Source organism: Fonticula alba (assembly GCF_000388065.1).
Source record: "Fonticula alba strain ATCC 38817 unplaced genomic scaffold supercont2.1, whole genome shotgun sequence".
In the NCBI taxonomy this organism is placed as follows: domain Eukaryota; order Rotosphaerida; family Fonticulaceae; genus Fonticula; species Fonticula alba.
This window is the reverse complement of record NW_009242971.1, coordinates 2,344,943-2,362,563: the sequence shown is the minus strand read 5'-3', so window position 1 is coordinate 2,362,563 and position 17,621 is coordinate 2,344,943. Positions and strand designations below refer to the sequence as shown.

The 17,621-nt window shown below is 67.2% G+C and overlaps 3 protein-coding genes across 3 annotated transcripts in view; 2 read left to right on the top strand and 1 right to left on the bottom strand.

Moving 5' to 3' along the window:
• The window catches only part of H696_00520 (hypothetical protein), a 2,339-nt gene extending 1,246 nt beyond the window's left edge, over positions 1-1,093 (top strand). The window contains exons 3-4 of the mRNA XM_009494393.1: positions 35-290; positions 465-1,093. Of these exons, the coding sequence (XP_009492668.1) occupies positions 35-290; positions 465-870 (662 nt within the window). The 3' untranslated portion in view covers positions 871-1,093. The remainder of the gene's footprint in view (positions 1-34; positions 291-464) is intronic.
• A 1,031-nt stretch (positions 1,094-2,124) lies between these two features.
• Positions 2,125-10,406, top strand: H696_00519 (phosphatidylinositol 4-kinase). The gene is made up of 8 exons (XM_009494392.1): positions 2,125-2,263; positions 2,370-2,730; positions 2,930-3,071; positions 3,243-3,401; positions 3,551-3,833; positions 4,020-4,332; positions 4,485-4,660; positions 4,854-10,406. Exons 1-8 carry the CDS (start codon positions 2,259-2,261, stop codon positions 10,369-10,371), a joined length of 6,957 nt encoding a protein of 2,318 aa, XP_009492667.1. The 5' UTR covers positions 2,125-2,258; the 3' UTR covers positions 10,372-10,406.
• A 340-nt stretch (positions 10,407-10,746) lies between these two features.
• H696_00518 (hypothetical protein) lies at positions 10,747-17,232 on the bottom strand. The gene is made up of 5 exons (XM_009494391.1): positions 15,370-17,232; positions 14,026-15,131; positions 12,430-13,723; positions 11,637-12,223; positions 10,747-11,523 (listed from the first exon to the last, which is right to left on the bottom strand). Exons 1-5 carry the CDS (start codon positions 17,141-17,143, stop codon positions 11,044-11,046), a joined length of 5,241 nt encoding a protein of 1,746 aa, XP_009492666.1. The 5' UTR covers positions 17,144-17,232; the 3' UTR covers positions 10,747-11,043.
• Positions 17,233-17,621: the final 389 nt, after the last annotated feature.

Here is a 17,621-nt window from a genome sequence, read left to right as displayed (position 1 = left end):
CCCCCCCCCCCTCCCCTGGCCCGGCCCGGCCCAGACTACTCGCACCTCTACCTGATCTTCGGCTTCCACGAGAACACCAACCTCCCTGGGGCTCCGCTCAAGAGCAAGGTCACCCCGCCGCGCTTCGGCCAGAAGGTGGGTGTCTTCGCCACGCGCTCGCCCCACCGGCCCAACCCCCTGGGCCTGAGCCTGGTCACCCTGGACGCCGTGAAGGATGGCGTTCTGCATCTGTCCGGCATCGATCTGATCGACGGGACGCCCATCTACGACATCAAGGGCTACAACCCGGAGTACGTGCCCCTGTCACGCCCGTCCCGTGGCATCTTGCCTGCCCCTTGTCCTCGCGCGATCCCTTGCCTGCCACCATGCATTCCCGGCCCTCTGATCCCCCGCCCCCTTTTCTTCCCTCCCTCCCTCCCTCCCTCTTTCTCGCTCTCTCTCTCTCCACTTTCTCCCCTGCCCAGTGTGGACGCCTTCCCGGACGCCACGCGTCCGGAGTGGATTCCGCCCACCTCATCCACGGACTTCTCCTCGGTGGAGTTCACCGAGGAGGCCTTGGCCTCGCTGGAACACCTGTGCCGGCGGAATACCTTCCAGTTTTACCCCACCTTCCAGGAGGCCCATGACTTCCTGGTGCAGGCGCTCAGCTTCGACATCCGGTCCATCCATCGGCGCTCGCTGGCCGCCTCGCAGGCTGACGCGGCGCCGCTCGAGCACGCGGTCCAGTTTGACCGTGTCGTGGTCACCTACACCACGGAGGCCACCACGGTCCCGGGCCGCGGGCCGTCCGACAGCGAGGAGGATGTCGAGCCGCTTGTGCGCATCATCCGCATTGAGAAGAACCCGCGCTACTTCGGGGCCAATGAGTAGTGGAGGTAGCTCGCCCTCGCCTCGTTCCCGCGCTCTCCTCGGCGGGGGGAAAATGGAGCTGCCTGTGTCCCCGTGTGCTTTTCTTTCCTCCCCCCTCTGTCTCTCTCCCTCTTTCGCTCTCTTTCCTGCTCGTTTGCTTCCTGTCTCCGGCTGTGGATTGAATGCGCGCACGCGTCAGCGAGAGTGTGAACAAATCCGACGAGCTGGCTGCCATGATCTCGGGCGGCAGGGCCCGGCGGCGGGCGCGTGTCCCGCGCAAATGCGACGTTGGCACTTGGGGTGCCCACGCATGGGACATTCCCGCCCCCGAGGCCCGGCTGGCGGGGGAAGACCGGGCGCTTTCGCCCGGGGCAGCCCAAAGCGAGGAAGGGGGGCTGCAACGGAGGCGCTTCGTGCGCGCCAGGTTTGGGCGGGGGGGGGGGGGGGGGGGGGGGGGGCCTGCATCAATTCCATGGAATGCCCCACCCGGGGGGCCGAGAGACATGCGCTGCCCAGCCGGGCTGACGCGCGCAGCAGTGCGAGATCCTGGCGCGGCGGGGGGACACGAGATTGGAAAGCAGCGGAGCGGCGTGTCGGCCGGGCCCCGGTCGCGCGCATATGCACCGGTTCCGGCGCCGGCGCCGGCGCCAGCGCCGGTGCCACGCCCAGGCATGCCGCGCAGAACCCCGGGGAAAAGGGACGACAAAAGACGCCCCACCCAGCTGCCCGGGGACGCGCTTTGATCGAGGATGTGGGCGGAGGCGCGTGGGGCCTGTGGGGCTGACACGGGCCGGGGGGACCCGGCGCGAGGAGCTTCCGTTTTTATTTCCCGCCCCCAGAACGGGCCCGCCCTCGCCACGGCCACCCAAGCAGCGAGAGGCCCGGGCAGTGGGGCCCGGGCGCTGTGGCGAGCCAGGACGGCTCGCTGCCGGTCCTCTGAAACAGGGTTGGGGTGTCCCGCCCCCGCCCCCCCCCGCCCGTTGGACCCGGAGAATACCAGCCCCCGATGGTGGGCGTGCGCTCCCTACGCTTTGGGCGTTATTCCGATGTTGTGGAGCTCTTTCATGCGCGAGTGATGGCCTCCACGGTGCGCACAGGACGGCGAGACCCGAGCGGGGCCCGTGAGGCGCCCCGAGGCACCTCGCCGCTTCGGGACCAAGCCGGGAGAATACTCTTGCCGCACCGGCCCGGGGCTGGTGCCCCCTCAGCGCCTGGCCTCTCTGAGTGGGCCCCACTTTCACACCTTCACCTTTTTCCCCCGCCCTCCTCCCCCCTCTCTCTCTCTCTCTCTCTCCCCACTCGCCCGGCTGTCTCCTGGCTTCCTCGCCCCTCGCCCCTCGCCGATCGTGCTCCAGAGGTCGCCCCTTCCTCCCACTCTACCGCACCCATCACTGGCCGCGGCCGAAGCCATGGTGTATGTCCCTCCCCGTGTCACCCCGCCCCCTGTCCCCTGCCCTCCCCCCCCCGGCCGGCCGGCCGGCTGCTCCTCACCACCAGTTGCTGACCTCCCGCCCATGTAGCGCCAATACCGCCCTGCCTGACGGCGCGCCGCTGGTGCCGGCCCCCTCGAGCGCCGCTTCGATGACCCTCCTGTCGAAGGCCGTCTCCTCGGCCGGCGCCGCCCCGCCGGTCGGCCGGCAGCATGCCACCACCGAGACCTTCGAGGCGTCTCTCCTCCGGTGGGTGGAGATCTGCCACCAGTCCGGCGATCCGAAGGACCACCAGGGGATCCTGTCTTTCCTGGCCGGTATCGTTCCCCAAACCCTGGTGTCTCGGGCGTTGGACTTCCTCCCGGCCGGCGGCCCGGCCGACTCGTACATCATCATGCAGGCCGCCTCCGGCGAGTATTCTCCCGCCAAGCGCGTGACGGCCGACCTGCTGGTGCGCCACGCGGCGTTCTCCTCTTTTATTCCTCCCTCCCCCTCCCCCTTCCCCCCCCCCCTCCCGCATTCCGACCTCTCCTTCTTTCATTTCACCTTTTTTCTTTTCCTCGCCGACTTCCGCTCACCCGGCTTGATGTCCTTTCGCTTGTGCACTGTTCCTCCCCTGGCATGTGGGTCCAAACGAAAATCGCCCCCAGGGCGAGCGTCAGCTGGCCGCTGTCATCGCCCTCTTCCGCCTGTCGGTGCTGTCGCTGCCGGCCCCGATCATCTCCCCGGATGAGCCCATTGCCCTGGGCCTGACGGCCCTTTCCTCGCCGGACCTCTTCCCCAATGGCCAGTGTGCGCAGTGTGACCTCGCCTCGCCTCGCCTCGCCTGGCCCCGCCTCTGCATCCGGTCTTTCTGGGTATCCTCTGCCACCGCATCTGCTTTGCTCACTCTTTGTGTTTCTCCCGTCCATTCCCCTCCTCCCTCCCTCCCTCTCGCTCATACACGCACGCTGCCCTGGCCAGTCGACCGCAAGGTGATTGCTCGCCTTGTCGAGGTTATGCTCGAGACGGCCGATGCTCTGCCCACGCGCAGTCCCAGCCGTGCCTTCCTGATGGACCGCCTGCTCCGGCGCATTTCCTCTCTGGAGTCTCTCGCTCCGGCGGCCAGCCCAGGCAGCTATGGTACGCAGCCCTGTCGCTCCTCCCCCCCCCCCCCCCCCCTCACACACACACACACACACACACACACACACGCACATTTCCCCCCTCGGGGAGCCCTCCTCTCCTACTCGGCAACATCCTTACTGACCTACTGGCCGGCCCTCCACCAGCCCTGAAGGACCCGAACTGCTGCGCTCTCCTGGAAGGCATTCTCGGTGCCTTCAGCTGTGGGCCCTCGCACATTGTTCCCCTGCCGGCCTTCACCTCCTTCCTGTCGCATGTGTCGCAACTGGTGTCGGGCTTGGAGCAGGGGGTCATGCTGGACACGGCCAGTCGCCTGGAGCAGGAACCCTCCGCTGATGGCACTCTACTCGATGAGAGTGATCACCAGCAGGCGTGCGCCGCTGCTGCCGCCGCCGCTGCGCGCCCCTTCACCGACATCATCCATCGTGTGTGCGTATCGCCGGCTTGCCGTCACGAACAGTGCATTGCTCCCCCCTTCCTCCCCGGGGCCAGCCAACTCCGCTGCAGGGGGCTCCTGATACTTACCCGGCCGCCGCTCCCGCTTCCGCCCCTACATACACACACACACACACACACACTTGCTGGAAACCCGTACGCGCTCCTCCCACGGCCCAGTGTCGTGCACTACCTCCAGGGCCGCGTGGCCACGTGCCCGACACCAGTTCTGGCCAGCTCGCTGGCCGAGTGCGAGTCCTCGTCCACCGCCTCGGTGGCTACCCTGTCCTCGCCGTCGGTGGCCGAGGGCCCGCTGGCGGTCGGCGGCGGAAGTGAGGACACCCCGGCCGGCGATCATGATGCCGTGCTGCTGGACTTCGTCACCAACGAACTGGACTTCTGCCTGCTTCGGGCCAATGAGATCGTCGGCCTGGCCGATGAGTCCCTCGCTGGTGAGGTGGCCTTCCTCTATCGGACTCTGTCCTCATCGCTGGTGCGTTGCGCGCGCGCGTTCCATTTGGCCTTCCGCCAGCGGGAAAGACACGCGCGGCCTGCCTTCTTCGTGCCCCTCGCATGTCCCCCGGCTGCACGCCCGGGCCATGGCCCCAGTCTGACCCAAGCACCATGTTTGCGCCCGTCATCCAGACCTCCCTGTCTCTGCTGGCCATGCTGCGCGATGACATCGTCAGCCCGGACGACTGCATCGGCTACTGCACGTCCATCCTCCAGGGGATGGTCCCGTCTGGCACTGTGGCCGGCCTCGGCCCGCAGGTGTTCGCCACGCGTGCCTGCTCCTCGGCCCTCTTCCTGCTGGCCACCAAGTGCGTCGGTGTCCCGCCTGCGACCGAGGATCCCTCTTGCGATGGGCCCCATCGCCGGAGCGAGAATGTCCCAGCTGTCGTTCCCCCCCCCCCCCCTCCTTCTCAGTTTTGCCTCCTTCTCGCTGCTTCGCCTTTCGGCACTGACATGCCATCGCGCCCCATCATCGCACCCTGCCTGCCATACCCCGCGCAGGTACCCCGAACATGGTGACACCATCCTGAAGATCCTGGAGTCGGCCCTCTTCGATCCATTGCCGCTCTTTGCCATGTTGACACCGGAGAGCGAGCTCTACCGGCTCCTGGCCACCACGCTGGTCGGGGACTTTGTGCAGGTTCTCCTGTTGTCGTGTGCCACCGGCCCCCGGCCGGGCCCGGCGCGCGGTGCCTCGGCCACCGGGGCCACCTCCGCCAGTGGCCTTCCCCTGTCGATGTCCAGCTACTCGGTGTCGTCCATCCCGCTGGCCGGGCTGGCCTTGAACAGCAGTGCGGCGGCCACCGGCGCCGGCGCCGCCGCCGCCGGGCTCACGGACACCGAGCTCCGCCTGCGGGACATGATTACCTCCATCTCGAGTGCCATGTTCGGCACGAGCCGCGCCACGGCGCCGGATGCCCTGGCCACCGGGCCCTCGGATACCCTGCTGCACCACCTGTCCGAGCTGAATGCCATCCGGGCGCTGGGCGCCCTGGCGCTGGCCATCCCCAGCATGCCGCTTCTGGTGCACCACATCATGGTGTCGCTGCAGCAGCACTTCAACTCGTCGTCGGCCCTGCCGCACTCGCTGCTGGAGCGGGGCATCCCCTCGGACTCGGTGTATTCCAGCATTTCGCGCGAGCTGTCCCGCATGGCGGTCTTGGTGGGGGCCGAGCAGCCGGTCGCCGGGACCGGGGTCACCATCCGTCACCAGGTGGTGGCCTTCTTTGCCGGGCTCCTGTCTGAGGACACCGACCCCAGCGTGGACAAGGTCCGTCGGGCGGTGGTCGTCGACGCGGTGGCCTACATGACCCGCTTGTCCGGGCGTCTGGCCTACCTGCAGCGGTGCGAGACGCGCGCCGCCCTGCTTGTGGCCCTGCTCCGGGTGTTCATCGAGCGGGGCATTCGCGCCACGCAGGCCACCCTGCGCAATGACTCCGAGACCCTGGCCAAGCTGGCGGCCATCGTGCGCCTGATGGGATCCATCGTCCAGGCGGACTTCCGCTGCCCGGCCACCGGGGCCGTGGTCCCGTATACCATTCTCCAGCCGGCCGGCACCAGCGAAGGCGCCAGCACCACCACCGCCTCCGCCATGGGCGGTGGTTCCCCCTCGCCGGTGGGCGATGGGGTGGAGCTGCTCTTCCGGCAGTTCTGGTTCCTGGCCACGCAACTTGGCTTCACGGCTCGGCTTCCCTCGGATTCGGCCCTTCGGTCGGCATTCGTGTATGTGGCCCATGCCACCCCGGCGCTCTTCCGCGCGGGCGGCCTGCAGGCCTTTGATGCCGGGCTGCAGGCCGACCCGTCGCTGGTCCGCTTCTCCTGGCCGGCCGTCAAGCCGGAGGTCCGCGGCTTGCTGGTGAACTACCTGCCGGTGGGCGATCTCCGTGCTCTGGGCCATGTGCAACAGTTGTTCATCTACACCGTGGCCCTGGTGGAGCGCCTGCGGCCGGTGCTCAGTGTCCGGGCATTGCTGGGGCTGGCGGCGGCGGCCCCGCGCTTTGCCGCCCCTCTGGACACCACGCTGGACCGGCTGTCGGAGGCCCTTTTCGCCCGGGCCCTGGGCCAGGCCCGGCGCCTGCGCACCCCGGACACGGTGCTGGCCGGCGAGGCGCAGCGCCTGCTGGCGGCCAGTGTCGACCTCGATCCGTTGATGGCCGTCGCGGCCCGGCGCTTCCTGGATCAGATCCTCCTGCTGAATACGCATCTGCATGCCAATTCCCTGCTCATTGACACCCTTGGTGCCTTGATCCTGGCCACCTATCGGGCCAGTCAGCTGTCCATTTCCGGGTCCATGGCCGGGCTGCTGGTGCCGGCGGCCGTGCCCGGGGCCGGCAGCCTCCTGCGCGTGGCCCTGTCCACCAATCCGGTGGAATTGGCCCGCACGGGGGACTACCTGCGCGGGGACCTGGCCACCCGGTGGCTCGGGCGCCTGTACACCGAATCGCCCGAGGCCTTCCGGGCCCTGTTTGTGGCGTACGCCAACAAGTCCTCCCCGAGCTCGGTGCGTCTGCTGACCGGGCCGGACTTTGCCGGGCTCGAGGCCGTGGTGGTTCCCTGGTTCGATGTGCCGGGCCCGGAGTATGCCGTTCGCATGGCCACGCACTTTGCGGCCTTGGACCAGCGCCAGTTGGTTCCGGAGCCGGATGACCTGGCCTCCATGGCCCTGTGTCACAATGCACTGGCGGCGTCCCGCCTGACGCGACTCCTCTGCGAGCAAAGCACCTACGCCGGGGAGCTCCGCTCCAAGCTGATCTCCGGCTCGGTGGGTGCTCTGCCAGCCTCGGCGGACATCAGCTCGGCCACGCTGGCCGGGGAGCCGGGGACCGGGGCCCCGCCCGCTGCCCGGCGTCTCACGCGCTCCCTGCTTGCCAGCCTGCGCCTGCTGGTGGCCCAGCTGGAGCAGTCGGCCCCGTGCGATGTCATCAGCCCGGGCGCCGCTCTGGCCGATCGGTCGGCCATCAGCCAGGATCCCGGCATGGCCGGTCTGGTCAGCCCGGCCGGCATTCGCAGCATCATCCTCCGGGCCGCGGCGTACCTGGTCCTGTCCGGCACCGGGGCCGGGGAGGCCTTGGCCCATGCGCCGGGGGATGCGGCCGCGGCTTTGGCCGCCGCGGCGGCCAGCCCGCGCCCCACGTCGGCCGCCGCCAGCGAGTCGGCCATTCCCTTTGACCTGTCGGGCGAGGCCATTTCCATCCTGCGCATCCTCGGTCGCCTGCCCTTCATCTCCGGCCGGGCGGACCTGGCGGCCCACGTGGCCGAGGCCTGTGTCGATGCCTGGTGGTGGTTGATTGTCTCGCGCCCGGAGCTTGAGACGGCCCTGCTGAGCAACATCGTGCTGGGCTGGTCGCAGGCGGTTCGCGCGCGGACCGGGCTCTTTGCCACGGCGGCCCTGGTGGACCCGGTGTACGGGAAGATCGATTACCAACCGCCGGGGGAGTATCAGCCGGTGCAGCCGCACCTGCTGGCCACCGCCAGTCAGACGGCCGTCCTGCGCTTCCTCCTGTCATACACCTCCTCGCGCATGCACAAGTCCCCGGTCCATGCGGAGCTGCTGATGCACTTCCTCCGGGAGACCTTCAATGCCACGCTCTCCACCCTGCCCGAGGCCCGCCTGGGCCGGTTCCTGGCCGCGCACATTGCCCTGTCGCTCATCGGGTCCGGCATCTTTTACGGCCAGCCGGCCGAGGTGCGCGTCCTGCATCTGAGCGTGGTGCATAGCCTGCTGACGTGGTTCGCCGGTCGGCCGTGCTGGTCTCCGGGGCACATCGGCCGCCAGCTCCAGGAGCTGGCCACCATGGCCGAGGTCTTGCGGCTGCTGACGGCCCTGCCGCCGGCGACCAGCCCCACTGCCGGGACGGTGGCCGCCGCGCTGGCCCGGTATGCCGGCGAGGAGCCACACCGCCTGCTCATGCACTTGGTGGCTCTCGAGATTGATCGCCTGCTTATTTGGCTGTCGGCCGGGAGCTATCCGGCCCCGGCCAGCGGGGGGCTTCTGCGGTCGGGGACCGGCTCCGGTGCCAGCACCAGTGCCAGCACTCCGGTCGGCACGGACTTCTCCACCCTGCCAATGGGCGAGGGGTCGCTCGGTGCATTGGTCGATGAGGATGATGCGACAGCCGACATGATGGGACCTGGCGCCGGTGTGACCGGCACCGGCATCCCCGCCCAGCTGCCGAGCCTGGCCTCGGCGGCGGCCCTGTCCGATGTGCCGGCCCTCTCTGCCCCGGGCTGGCACCAGGCCTTGGGCAATTCCCGGGTCGTCGGGGTGATGGAGGCCGTGCGGGCGGTCCTCGGCGCGGCCTTCCCCGCCCGGCATACCCTCACCAATCGCGAGTATTGGCGGGCGGCCACCGACATCGCCTGGAGCCTGGACCCGGGGCTGGCCTTGCGCCTGGTCGAGCGTGTTCCCCCGGCCGGGGAGGTCATTTCCCCGGCGCTGGAACGCCTGGTGGCCGCCGATCCGATCGAGGCCCAGCACTACCCGGCTGCCGTGTGGTATTTGCTGACGCCGGAGAATTTGGAGCGCTCGGTGCCGGCCCTGCGGTTTTTGCCCTCATGGGCGGCGGTGCCGCCGATGTCGGCCCTGGCCCTCTTCCTGCCGAAGTACCGTGCTCACCCGCTGGTCTTGCAGTATGCGGTGCGCGTGTTGGATGAGACCCCGGCCGCGCATATGCTCTTCTACACCCCGCAAATTGTCCAGGCCCTGCGGTATGACCAGAGCGGGCACATTGCCAACTACATTCGGAGCATCGCGCGCGACCCGCGCGGCCAGCTGCTGGCCCATCAGTTCATCTGGAACATGAAGGCCAACATGTACATCGATGCCGAGGGCGAGCAGCCGGACGCCCTGAAGCCGGTGCTGGATGAGCTCCTGCAGCAGGTGGTGTCCTCCTTCAGCCGCGAGGACTCGGCCTACTATGAGCGCGAGTTCTCCTTCTTCGCCCAGGTGACCGGCATTTCCGGGTCCCTGCGGCCGTACATCCGCAAGTCCAAGCGCGAAAAGAAGGCCAAGATCGACGAGGAACTTGGCAAGATCCTCGACGTGCCGGCCGGGGCCTATCTCCCCTCCACCCCGGAGAGCAAGGTCCTGGGCATCGACTACACCAGCGGCCGGCCGCTGCAGTCCCACGCCAAGGCCCCCTTCATGGCCACCTTCCGCGTGGAGAAGCCCGGGGCCACTGGCTCGGCTTCGGCCAATGGCGAGTCCGTCTGGCAGTCGGTCATCTTCAAGGTGGGTGATGACTGCCGGCAGGATGTGCTGGCCCTGCAGATGATTGCCCTCTTCCAGCGGGTCTTCTCCCAGGTGGGCTTGGACATGTACACCTACCCGTACCGGGTGGTGGCCACCGACGCCGGGTGCGGTGTCATCGAGGTCGTGCCGAACACCATCTCCCGTGACATGCTCGGCCGGGAGAATGTCAACTCCCTGATGACGTACTTCCTGAATGCCTTCGGCCCGGAGCATGGCCAAGCCTTCCAAAAGGCCCGGGCCAACTTCGCCCGGTCCATGGCCGCCTACTCGGTGATTGTGTACCTGCTGACGCTGCGTGACCGGCACAATGGCAACATCATGCTGGACTCGGCTGGGCACATCATTCACATTGACTTCGGTTTCGTGCTCGGCATCTCCCCGGGCGGTGTGGTCTTCAATGACATCCTCAAGAGCGGCTTCGAGACCAGTCCCTTCCTGCTGAAGCGCGAGATGATCGAGGTCCTCGGTGGGGTTGACAGCCCGACGTACCTGTGGTTCACGGAGCTCGTGGTCCAGGGCTACCTGGCCCTGCGCCCGTACATGCAGGAGGTCATCCACCTGGTGCGCCTGATGCAGGGGTCCAACCTGCCGTGCTTCCCGCACGGTGGCGACGAGGTGTTCAAGCGCCTGCGGTACCGCTTCCAGCCGGAGCTCTCCGAGCGCGGCGCCGCCCAGTTCATGCGCATGTGCATCGCCAAGTCCATCGAGAATTATCGCACCACCGCGTACGATATGTTCCAGAAGCTGCAGAATGGTATCCCCTACTGAGGTCCTCCTGTGGAGGAGCGGGTGACCGGGGGGGGGGGGGGGGGGGGAGGGGGGGCCCCCCCCCCCTCCGCCGGCCGTCAGTAAATTTTTCTCCCTTTTTTTGGTATCACGAGGGGTTGGATATGCCGCCCCCCCCCCCCCCTCAAACTGTTCTCTCGCCTTCCCATCATTCTCTTTCTCCTAGTTGTATGAAGACCAAATAGATGTCTTTTCCGGGGCTTTTGCCCACCAGGTGGTGCTGTTGGATGGTGACTTGCCTGTGGGTGTGCGGGTGTGCGGGTGTGTGGGTGGGTGTGCCCTCGCCTCACACGAGGGCACAGAAAACAAGGGCACGTACAATCCGGACGCGTAAGCGGATTTGCCCGCTAGTAACCCTCGTATGTAGATGTGTCTATTATTATAATTATTTTTTCCATGCACAAGGGTGGATCGCGCGCATGCATTCAAAGGGAAGTATATTTCCACGGAATGCTCTATATCTCCGACACAGGGATCCCCCTGCTAAGGCAGAGGCGCCCTGGTCAAGAGCGTTCACATGGGGAAGGGGGGGGGGGGGCAGCGGAAACGGCAAGAAATGAAAACAAGGGCGGCTAGAGGGACGGAACGGCGAAAGGGCGGGGGGGGGGAGGACAAATGTGACGGGAAACCCGCTGGTCCCCCTTTTTTTTTCCCTCAAGAAGAGAAGATGCGGCAGAGGCGCAGATGTCGCTCAAGAGCCGACACGCTTCCCTCATCCAACACCACAAGGCAGTGCGAGCTGTCAACCGGGAAGGATGCCCCGACGGAGCGCCGCCGGGGGTCGCCCACGCGTCGGTCGCCCTCCAGCTGGTAGGTTGATCCGCCGCTGCGGTCGTCCTCCAGGAAGGGGAAGCGCAGCAGGGCGGCCGGGGCAAAGCGCCCCACCCGGGGAGCGGCCCCCAATTGGGCCAGAAATTCGGCATCACGCGCGCTCAAAGCCGGCGGCGGCTGGCGGGTCTGGATGTGCAAAACCCCGAGAGCCGAGTCACTCAGGCGCAGGGCGATCGACGGGGACGGCTCATTTGGCTGGGCAAGTGGCTGACCGGCTGAAGCCTGCGGGTCGAGCGCCGAAAGGACCATGGCCACCTGCGAGGCGATTGTGGGATTCTGATGCGAGAGCAGTGCGCGGACAAGCTGCAGTCATGGGGTTAGCAAGCCAGCGATTGAAATCCACGAGGAGATAGCAGACGCAGGGACGGTGGAGAAGCCCAGCAACAGGGGGCCCCAGGAGGAGGGGGCTGACGTACGCCAAACTTCCCCGGGAAGTCATGCGAGAACCAGGCCAACAGTGGCGATACATCCAGACGAACGGGCTTCTTGTCCAGCACGAAGAGGCACAGGTCTTGCGCCGCATGCCGAGCTGCATGATCCAGGATCCCCTGGATGGAGCCGAGCACACGCGAGTCCCGGCGAATGCCCTGAGCCAGGGCCACCTCCGCATCGCCCAGCGGCTCGGCTGGCAGGAGGGTCGGCAGCCGGGCCGGCTCGGTAGCCGGACAATCTAGGACCCACGAGTGGCGCGAGCCACAGGCCATGCCGGCGGCCAGGAACCAGGTGGCCCGGGGATCGAAGGAGGCCAGCTCACGCGCCAGCTCCGAAGATGAGCGCGACTGGGCGAAATTGGGCCGCAGTCCGGTGGACCGGGGAGGGATCAGCGGCGCGAGGGCCCGATTACGCGGGTCCGCACGCTCGAAGGGCCGCGGTGACACCCCCAGCAGCGGGCACTCGCGTTGCAGCTGCCCCGATGCCGGGAGAACCCCTGCCGGGGCATTGGTCCGCAGCAGGAGCAGCAGGTCGGCCTGGCTGAGCAGGTGTCCCCCGATGTCATACATGACTGACCGGCGGGAGAGAGGAAATCCCCATTGAACAGGTGAGTGCAAAGGAGAAGAGGAGCCACCAGCGGGGGGAGGGGGGCGAGAGAGAGAGAGAGAGAGAGAGAGAGAGACAGAGAGAGACAGAGAGAGAGAGAGAGACAGAGAGAGAGAGAGAGAGAGAGAGAGAGAGAGGGGGGGGGAGGGAGAGAGGGACATGGAAACGCACTGTTTTGGAAGTAATACCGCTGGGAGGAGGGCTCCCCGGGCGACGCCTTGCCCGGGGGCGCCTGGCCAAAGGACAGCAAGCTGCCCAGTGAAGACAACAGACCGCCGGAATTGCCCGGCGCCGGAGCCGGCGCCGGAGACACCACTCCGGCCGATATGGCCTCCAGCTGCGGGTCATAGACTGCCGCATCCCTGGACAGACTCAGCACGAGTCCCGCGTGCAGGGACATCGCCGAGTAGACATTGCTCAGGAAAGCCTGCTTCAGGGCATTGTCAGCGGCCAGCACACTGAACACCGTGTCCAGCGAGGCCGTGCCAATGGTGTTGAACCCATCCACCAGGCCATTCAGGCAGAGGCGATCCACCGGCAGGCGTTGGAGTTGAGCCGCCAAATACTCCAGAGCACGGAGGGCCCGGTGTGCCGCGGCCACGGCCGCCGTACTGGGTGCCATGCTTGGGGCCGGGGCGTCCGGCTGGGGCTCCAGCCCGGGCAGGGTCCGTGCCACGAGGGCATACCGCCAGGCGGTCTGGGCCGCACGCAGCAGCCCAGCCGAGAAGCGCACCATGACCAACCCCAATGTCCGGGGATCGTGCTGCCGAAGGTACTCCTCTCCGGGGGAGCGGGTGGCCGGATTGAGAGGGTCCGGCCCGGGAGCCGGGCCAGGGGCCACGCCAGCCGCCACTTCTCGGCTGTCAAAGCACAGGCGATTGTTCAACACCAGCGGACCATCCAGCGGCGTGGAGCTCAGCAACCGCGGCACGGGCGGCAGGGAGTTGGCCCAACGGTCCCGCCGACCGGACACCTCGGACGTGTGGAAGACCACCTCGCAGCAGGTGACCGACTCCGGGGCCAAGTCGCTGCTGGGGCCATCGGTGAAGGCCGGCGTGGCGTCCAGGCCGCCCAGCACCGGCAGCGCGCACAGAGGCAGGCGCCCGGCCAAACAATGCGCCAGGGCCGCCGACCAGATGGAATGCATCCAGGACACCAGCAAGAAGAGATCCCGGTCCAGGAGGTGCACCGTGCGCAGGTGACGCACCGGCGTGGTCCGATGGTGACCGAGCGCCAGGCACCCCAGCTCGGCTGGTCCCCCGGCAAAGTATGTGATGGCCAGGACATGAGAATCCGGCGGCGGGGTGAAGCGACTGGCCAGCCCATCAGGTAGCGAGGGGCTGCTGGGGATCGGCCCGCCGGTGTGTGACCAGCTAGGGGTGAGGTCGGGCTGTGACACGGCACTGGAGAGGATGCGCATCGAGTGGATCGCGCGGAGATCGATGCGAACATTGGGCGGGACATGCTTTTGGAGGACGAGTGTTGTCAGCCCAAAGAAATAGGGAGCAGGCGGGAGGGGAGTGAGGAGGAGGGGGAGAAGGAAGAGAGAGGTGAGGGAGAGAGAGAGAGAGAGAGAGAGAGGAAGAAAGAGAGGGAGAGAGAGAGAGAGAGGAAGAAAGAGAGGAAGAGAGAGAGGAAGAAAGAGAGGAAGAGAGAGAGGAAGAGAGAGAGAGAGAGGAAGAAAGAAGGAAAGGCTGGGAGGAAGGACCAGGAGGAAAGCACGAAGGCCAGGGAGCAAAGAGAAGAACAGCGGAGAAGGCCGCGTACCTGTGGGCCACTTTGGAGGATGGAGAGGCGCGGCAGCGACGTAGCAGAAGGCCGGCCAGAGACCGGCTGAATGCCCCGGTGATCACGGAACCAGAGATTCAGAGTGCCGGGGTACATGTCCGAGGCGATCTGCATACGGATGTCGGTCCACACGCGCGGCGAGAAGGAGGCCATCTGCAGAACACCATCATGCACATGCCGCAGGAGGACCGCCCCATCGGCAGGCTGCTTCGGCAGGGCGGCCCAGTACCGCGCTGACAGGTGATAAGTGTGGCCATCAAGAAGGGTGGACACTGGCCGGCAGAGGTTCGCATCAATGCAATCGGCCAACGATCCCGTTGGCACGTGGAAGCGCACGGCCACCATGCGATCGGCGGAGGAGGACCCACCCGATGAGGAGGAGGAGGAGGAGGAGGGGGAAGAGTCGCGCGTGAAGTCGCACGCCAAGCCAACCGACAAGGCCGCCCGGCCGATGTCATCGACGCCATGCACACCGACCACCTCGCCGACCGAGCGCCGGGCCTCCGCACTGGGCCCAAGGCTCGTGGACTCCCGTCGCGAGGGCCCCCCTTCCGGTGAGGCACGTCCAGATGCCGGGATCGACATGATCCCCATGGCCGGCATGAAATTCGGCGCCTCCAACTCCTGTGGGTCGGAAGCGTAGCTGCCATTGACGCGGACAGGCTTCTCGCTGCCTGGAAGGGGCGTTGCCTCGCCGTTGGAGGTCGAGTCTGCCATGCGAAGCGGACCGACACCTTCCAACAGGGGGTCTGAATTGAGAGCCACTGGCATGGGCGATCCCGAGGAGGAGGAGGAGGAGGACATCTCGGTCGCTGGGCTGCCAGACAAAGCAGTGGGACAAATGCTGCCGATGGCCGCCACCGGGACAAAGAGCTCTGATACGCCATCCGCCGCGAAGGAGCTGAACAGCGTGCGTGCTGGCAGGGGATTGGCCAGGAGCACGGACCCCGATGGAGCCAGGTATGTCATCGGCGCGGCCAGAGTGGAGTTGGTCGGCTCCAAGTCCATCGACCGTGGCCGGAGGAATCGCCAAAGCGCCCGTGCCGCGGCTGGCGAGTCGCGGATGTTTGGATCAGACATGGCGGCTGTGTGCATTTTTTTTTCAGATGAGTCGAGCGCAGGAGAGGGAGAAGGGGAAGGAGAAGGGGAAGGGGAAGGAGAAGGGGAAGGGGAAGGAGAAGGGGAGGAGGGTCAGTCTGGGGAAGGCGACAGAGGGACCACCCCATGGGCAGGGGGAACCGAAGAGAGAGAGGGGGGGGGGAAGAGAGAGAGAGAGAGAGAGAGAGAGAGGGAGGGAGGGAGGGAAGATAGACAAGGACGTACCGACCAGGAAGCGCTCGAGGATGATCTGCAGCTCGCATGCCTCGCGATCATGTGCCAGTCCCGGGAGGGCGGTGTCATCCGAGAGCAGGCGCTGGCCAGACCGAGCTGGAAGCGTGCCCGTGGACCGGCCATCACCGGACGCCGGCTGGGCCGAAGTGGTTGTGTGTAGTGACATGGCATTTTGCAGGAGGTCCAGCTCCGAAGTGGCCGGGGCAATGGCCGTGCTCGACCGAGGGAGGGCCGAGTCAGGAACCGGCGGCTCGGGGCCGGTGTCGCCGGCTGCCAATGCGACCGGTGACACCGGGGCCGTCTCATCACCGGAAGTGTCGGCGATGGCCTCCGGCGCGCCGGGGGCATCGTCGACCCAGCCGCCAGTGCGATGCTGGCTGAAGCTCCCCTGGCGAGCACCAGACTGCACAAGACCACTCAACCGGTCCAGGTCCAAATGCACAAGCCAGGGATGGCGGAGGAGGGCATCGGCGCCCACACCGCCGCGCGTGCCCTCCGTGGAGCTGTCGCCCTCGGAGCCGGGCGGCTCGCTGGTCGAGTCGGGCCCGGCCTCAGTGCGCGGGGTCTTGGCGAAGGCCGCCGCGGCAAAGGCACTGATGTGCCCGGCCAGACGAGACCCAGCCGGGGCGATGGTGGCCGAGGAGGCCGCATACCAGGAAGCCGGCGGTGGGATGACCGGCGCCTCGGCACTCGAAACCGGGGCCCGGGTCCGGCCCAGACGCACCAGGGCATCCGGGTAGGCCAGGGTACGGAGCTGTCGGGAGAGGACCAGGAAGTCGGTCATGCTGCGCTCGACGGCCCACCGCCGGGGGAGCCCCGTCAGGCCGTTGGAGACGCTCTTTGAGGAAAAGTGGGCCGCATGCTCGGAAGCCGTGGCAAGACCGGGCCGGAGACCGCCCGGGATGCTGGTCGGGATTGACAGCGGGAGGTGGACTTGCAGCACATACGTGCGCAGGTGAGGCCGACTCCGGCTGTTGAGCATGCGCTTGAGGTGCTCGCCTCGAGGCAGGGATGACAGCGCCAGGCGCACGTCGTTGGCGGCCAACAGCGGCAGGAGCCCGGCATTGTCCTGCAGGGAGTAGGCTGGCTCAGGGCCGGTGGCGGTGGCACCGGCGGCAAGGAGTGCGGCTGTGATGCCTCCGGCGCCGGGGTCTATCGTGGAAGCACCAGCAGTCGGAGCATTGGCCGGGTCAAGCATACCACCGGCATCGGGCACGGTGGGCGCAGCCAAGATCACCTCATCGACTCGGGCATTGGAGCAAACTGCCGCAGCGGTAGGCGGAACTGCAGCCGACGCAGGGGGAGGGGGTTCCGAATCCGGCGCCGACCCGTGCAGGGGGGTTGACCGCGGCGAGGGGGATGCCTGCAGGGAGGCGCTCCTTTCGGTGGGACAAGCAACATCCATGACCGCTGAGGGGGGACCTTCTGGACAGTGTGCCGCAGCGGGCTCCGTCGTCGGGATTGTCTTGGAGGCAGTCTCGGTGGCAGCCGGCTGGCCAGGCAGGGATACCGGGTTCACCACCGAGGATAGGGCCACCACCGAGGACAGGGCCACCAGGGCGAAGAGAGCCTCGAAGGATGCGCGCAAGAGCAGAGTGACCCCAGAGCGAAGTGTCAGCCCCTCGGCGTCGGTTGAGAAGACCACCTTGGTCATCAGCAAGCCGAAGACCACCGCCAGGAAGGACAGGCGGAAGGAGGGGAGTGGCCGACCGGTCGGCCAGAGGGACGCCTCCGCGCCCCGGGCTGGGGGGGAGGAGGGACCCATCTCCACGTGTGGGGGGGGTCGCGCGGAGGGGGGGGCGGAAGGAGGGGGAGAGGGAAAAGGAAAGAGAAAGAGAGAGAGAGAGAGAGAGAAGGGGGCAGGAAATAGAGGGAGGGGGAGTGAGGGGCGGAGGAGGAGGGTCGAGTTTGGCAGCCAGTCGGGATGGCCAGCTAAAAAAGGCATTACCCCATGGGCCGTTGTGTGAGTGTCGAGGGGGGAGAGAGAGAGAGAGAGAGAGAGAGGGGGGGGGAGGGGGGGACCTCGGCCCGCGGCCGATGGCTGCCGAGAGATGGCTGGGAGGGTTCAGCATGCACCCCGGTGTCGGGGGCGGGGGGGCCGATCTTCCGGCCGGAAAACAAAAAGAAGATGGCCTGGCCGACTCGCGTGTTGGCTTGACCACAGCGCGGGGACCGGGCGAACGGGCGGCCAGGAAGAAAACAGAACTTTGTGCTGCGCTCCCCCCCCCCCCCCCCCCCCCCCC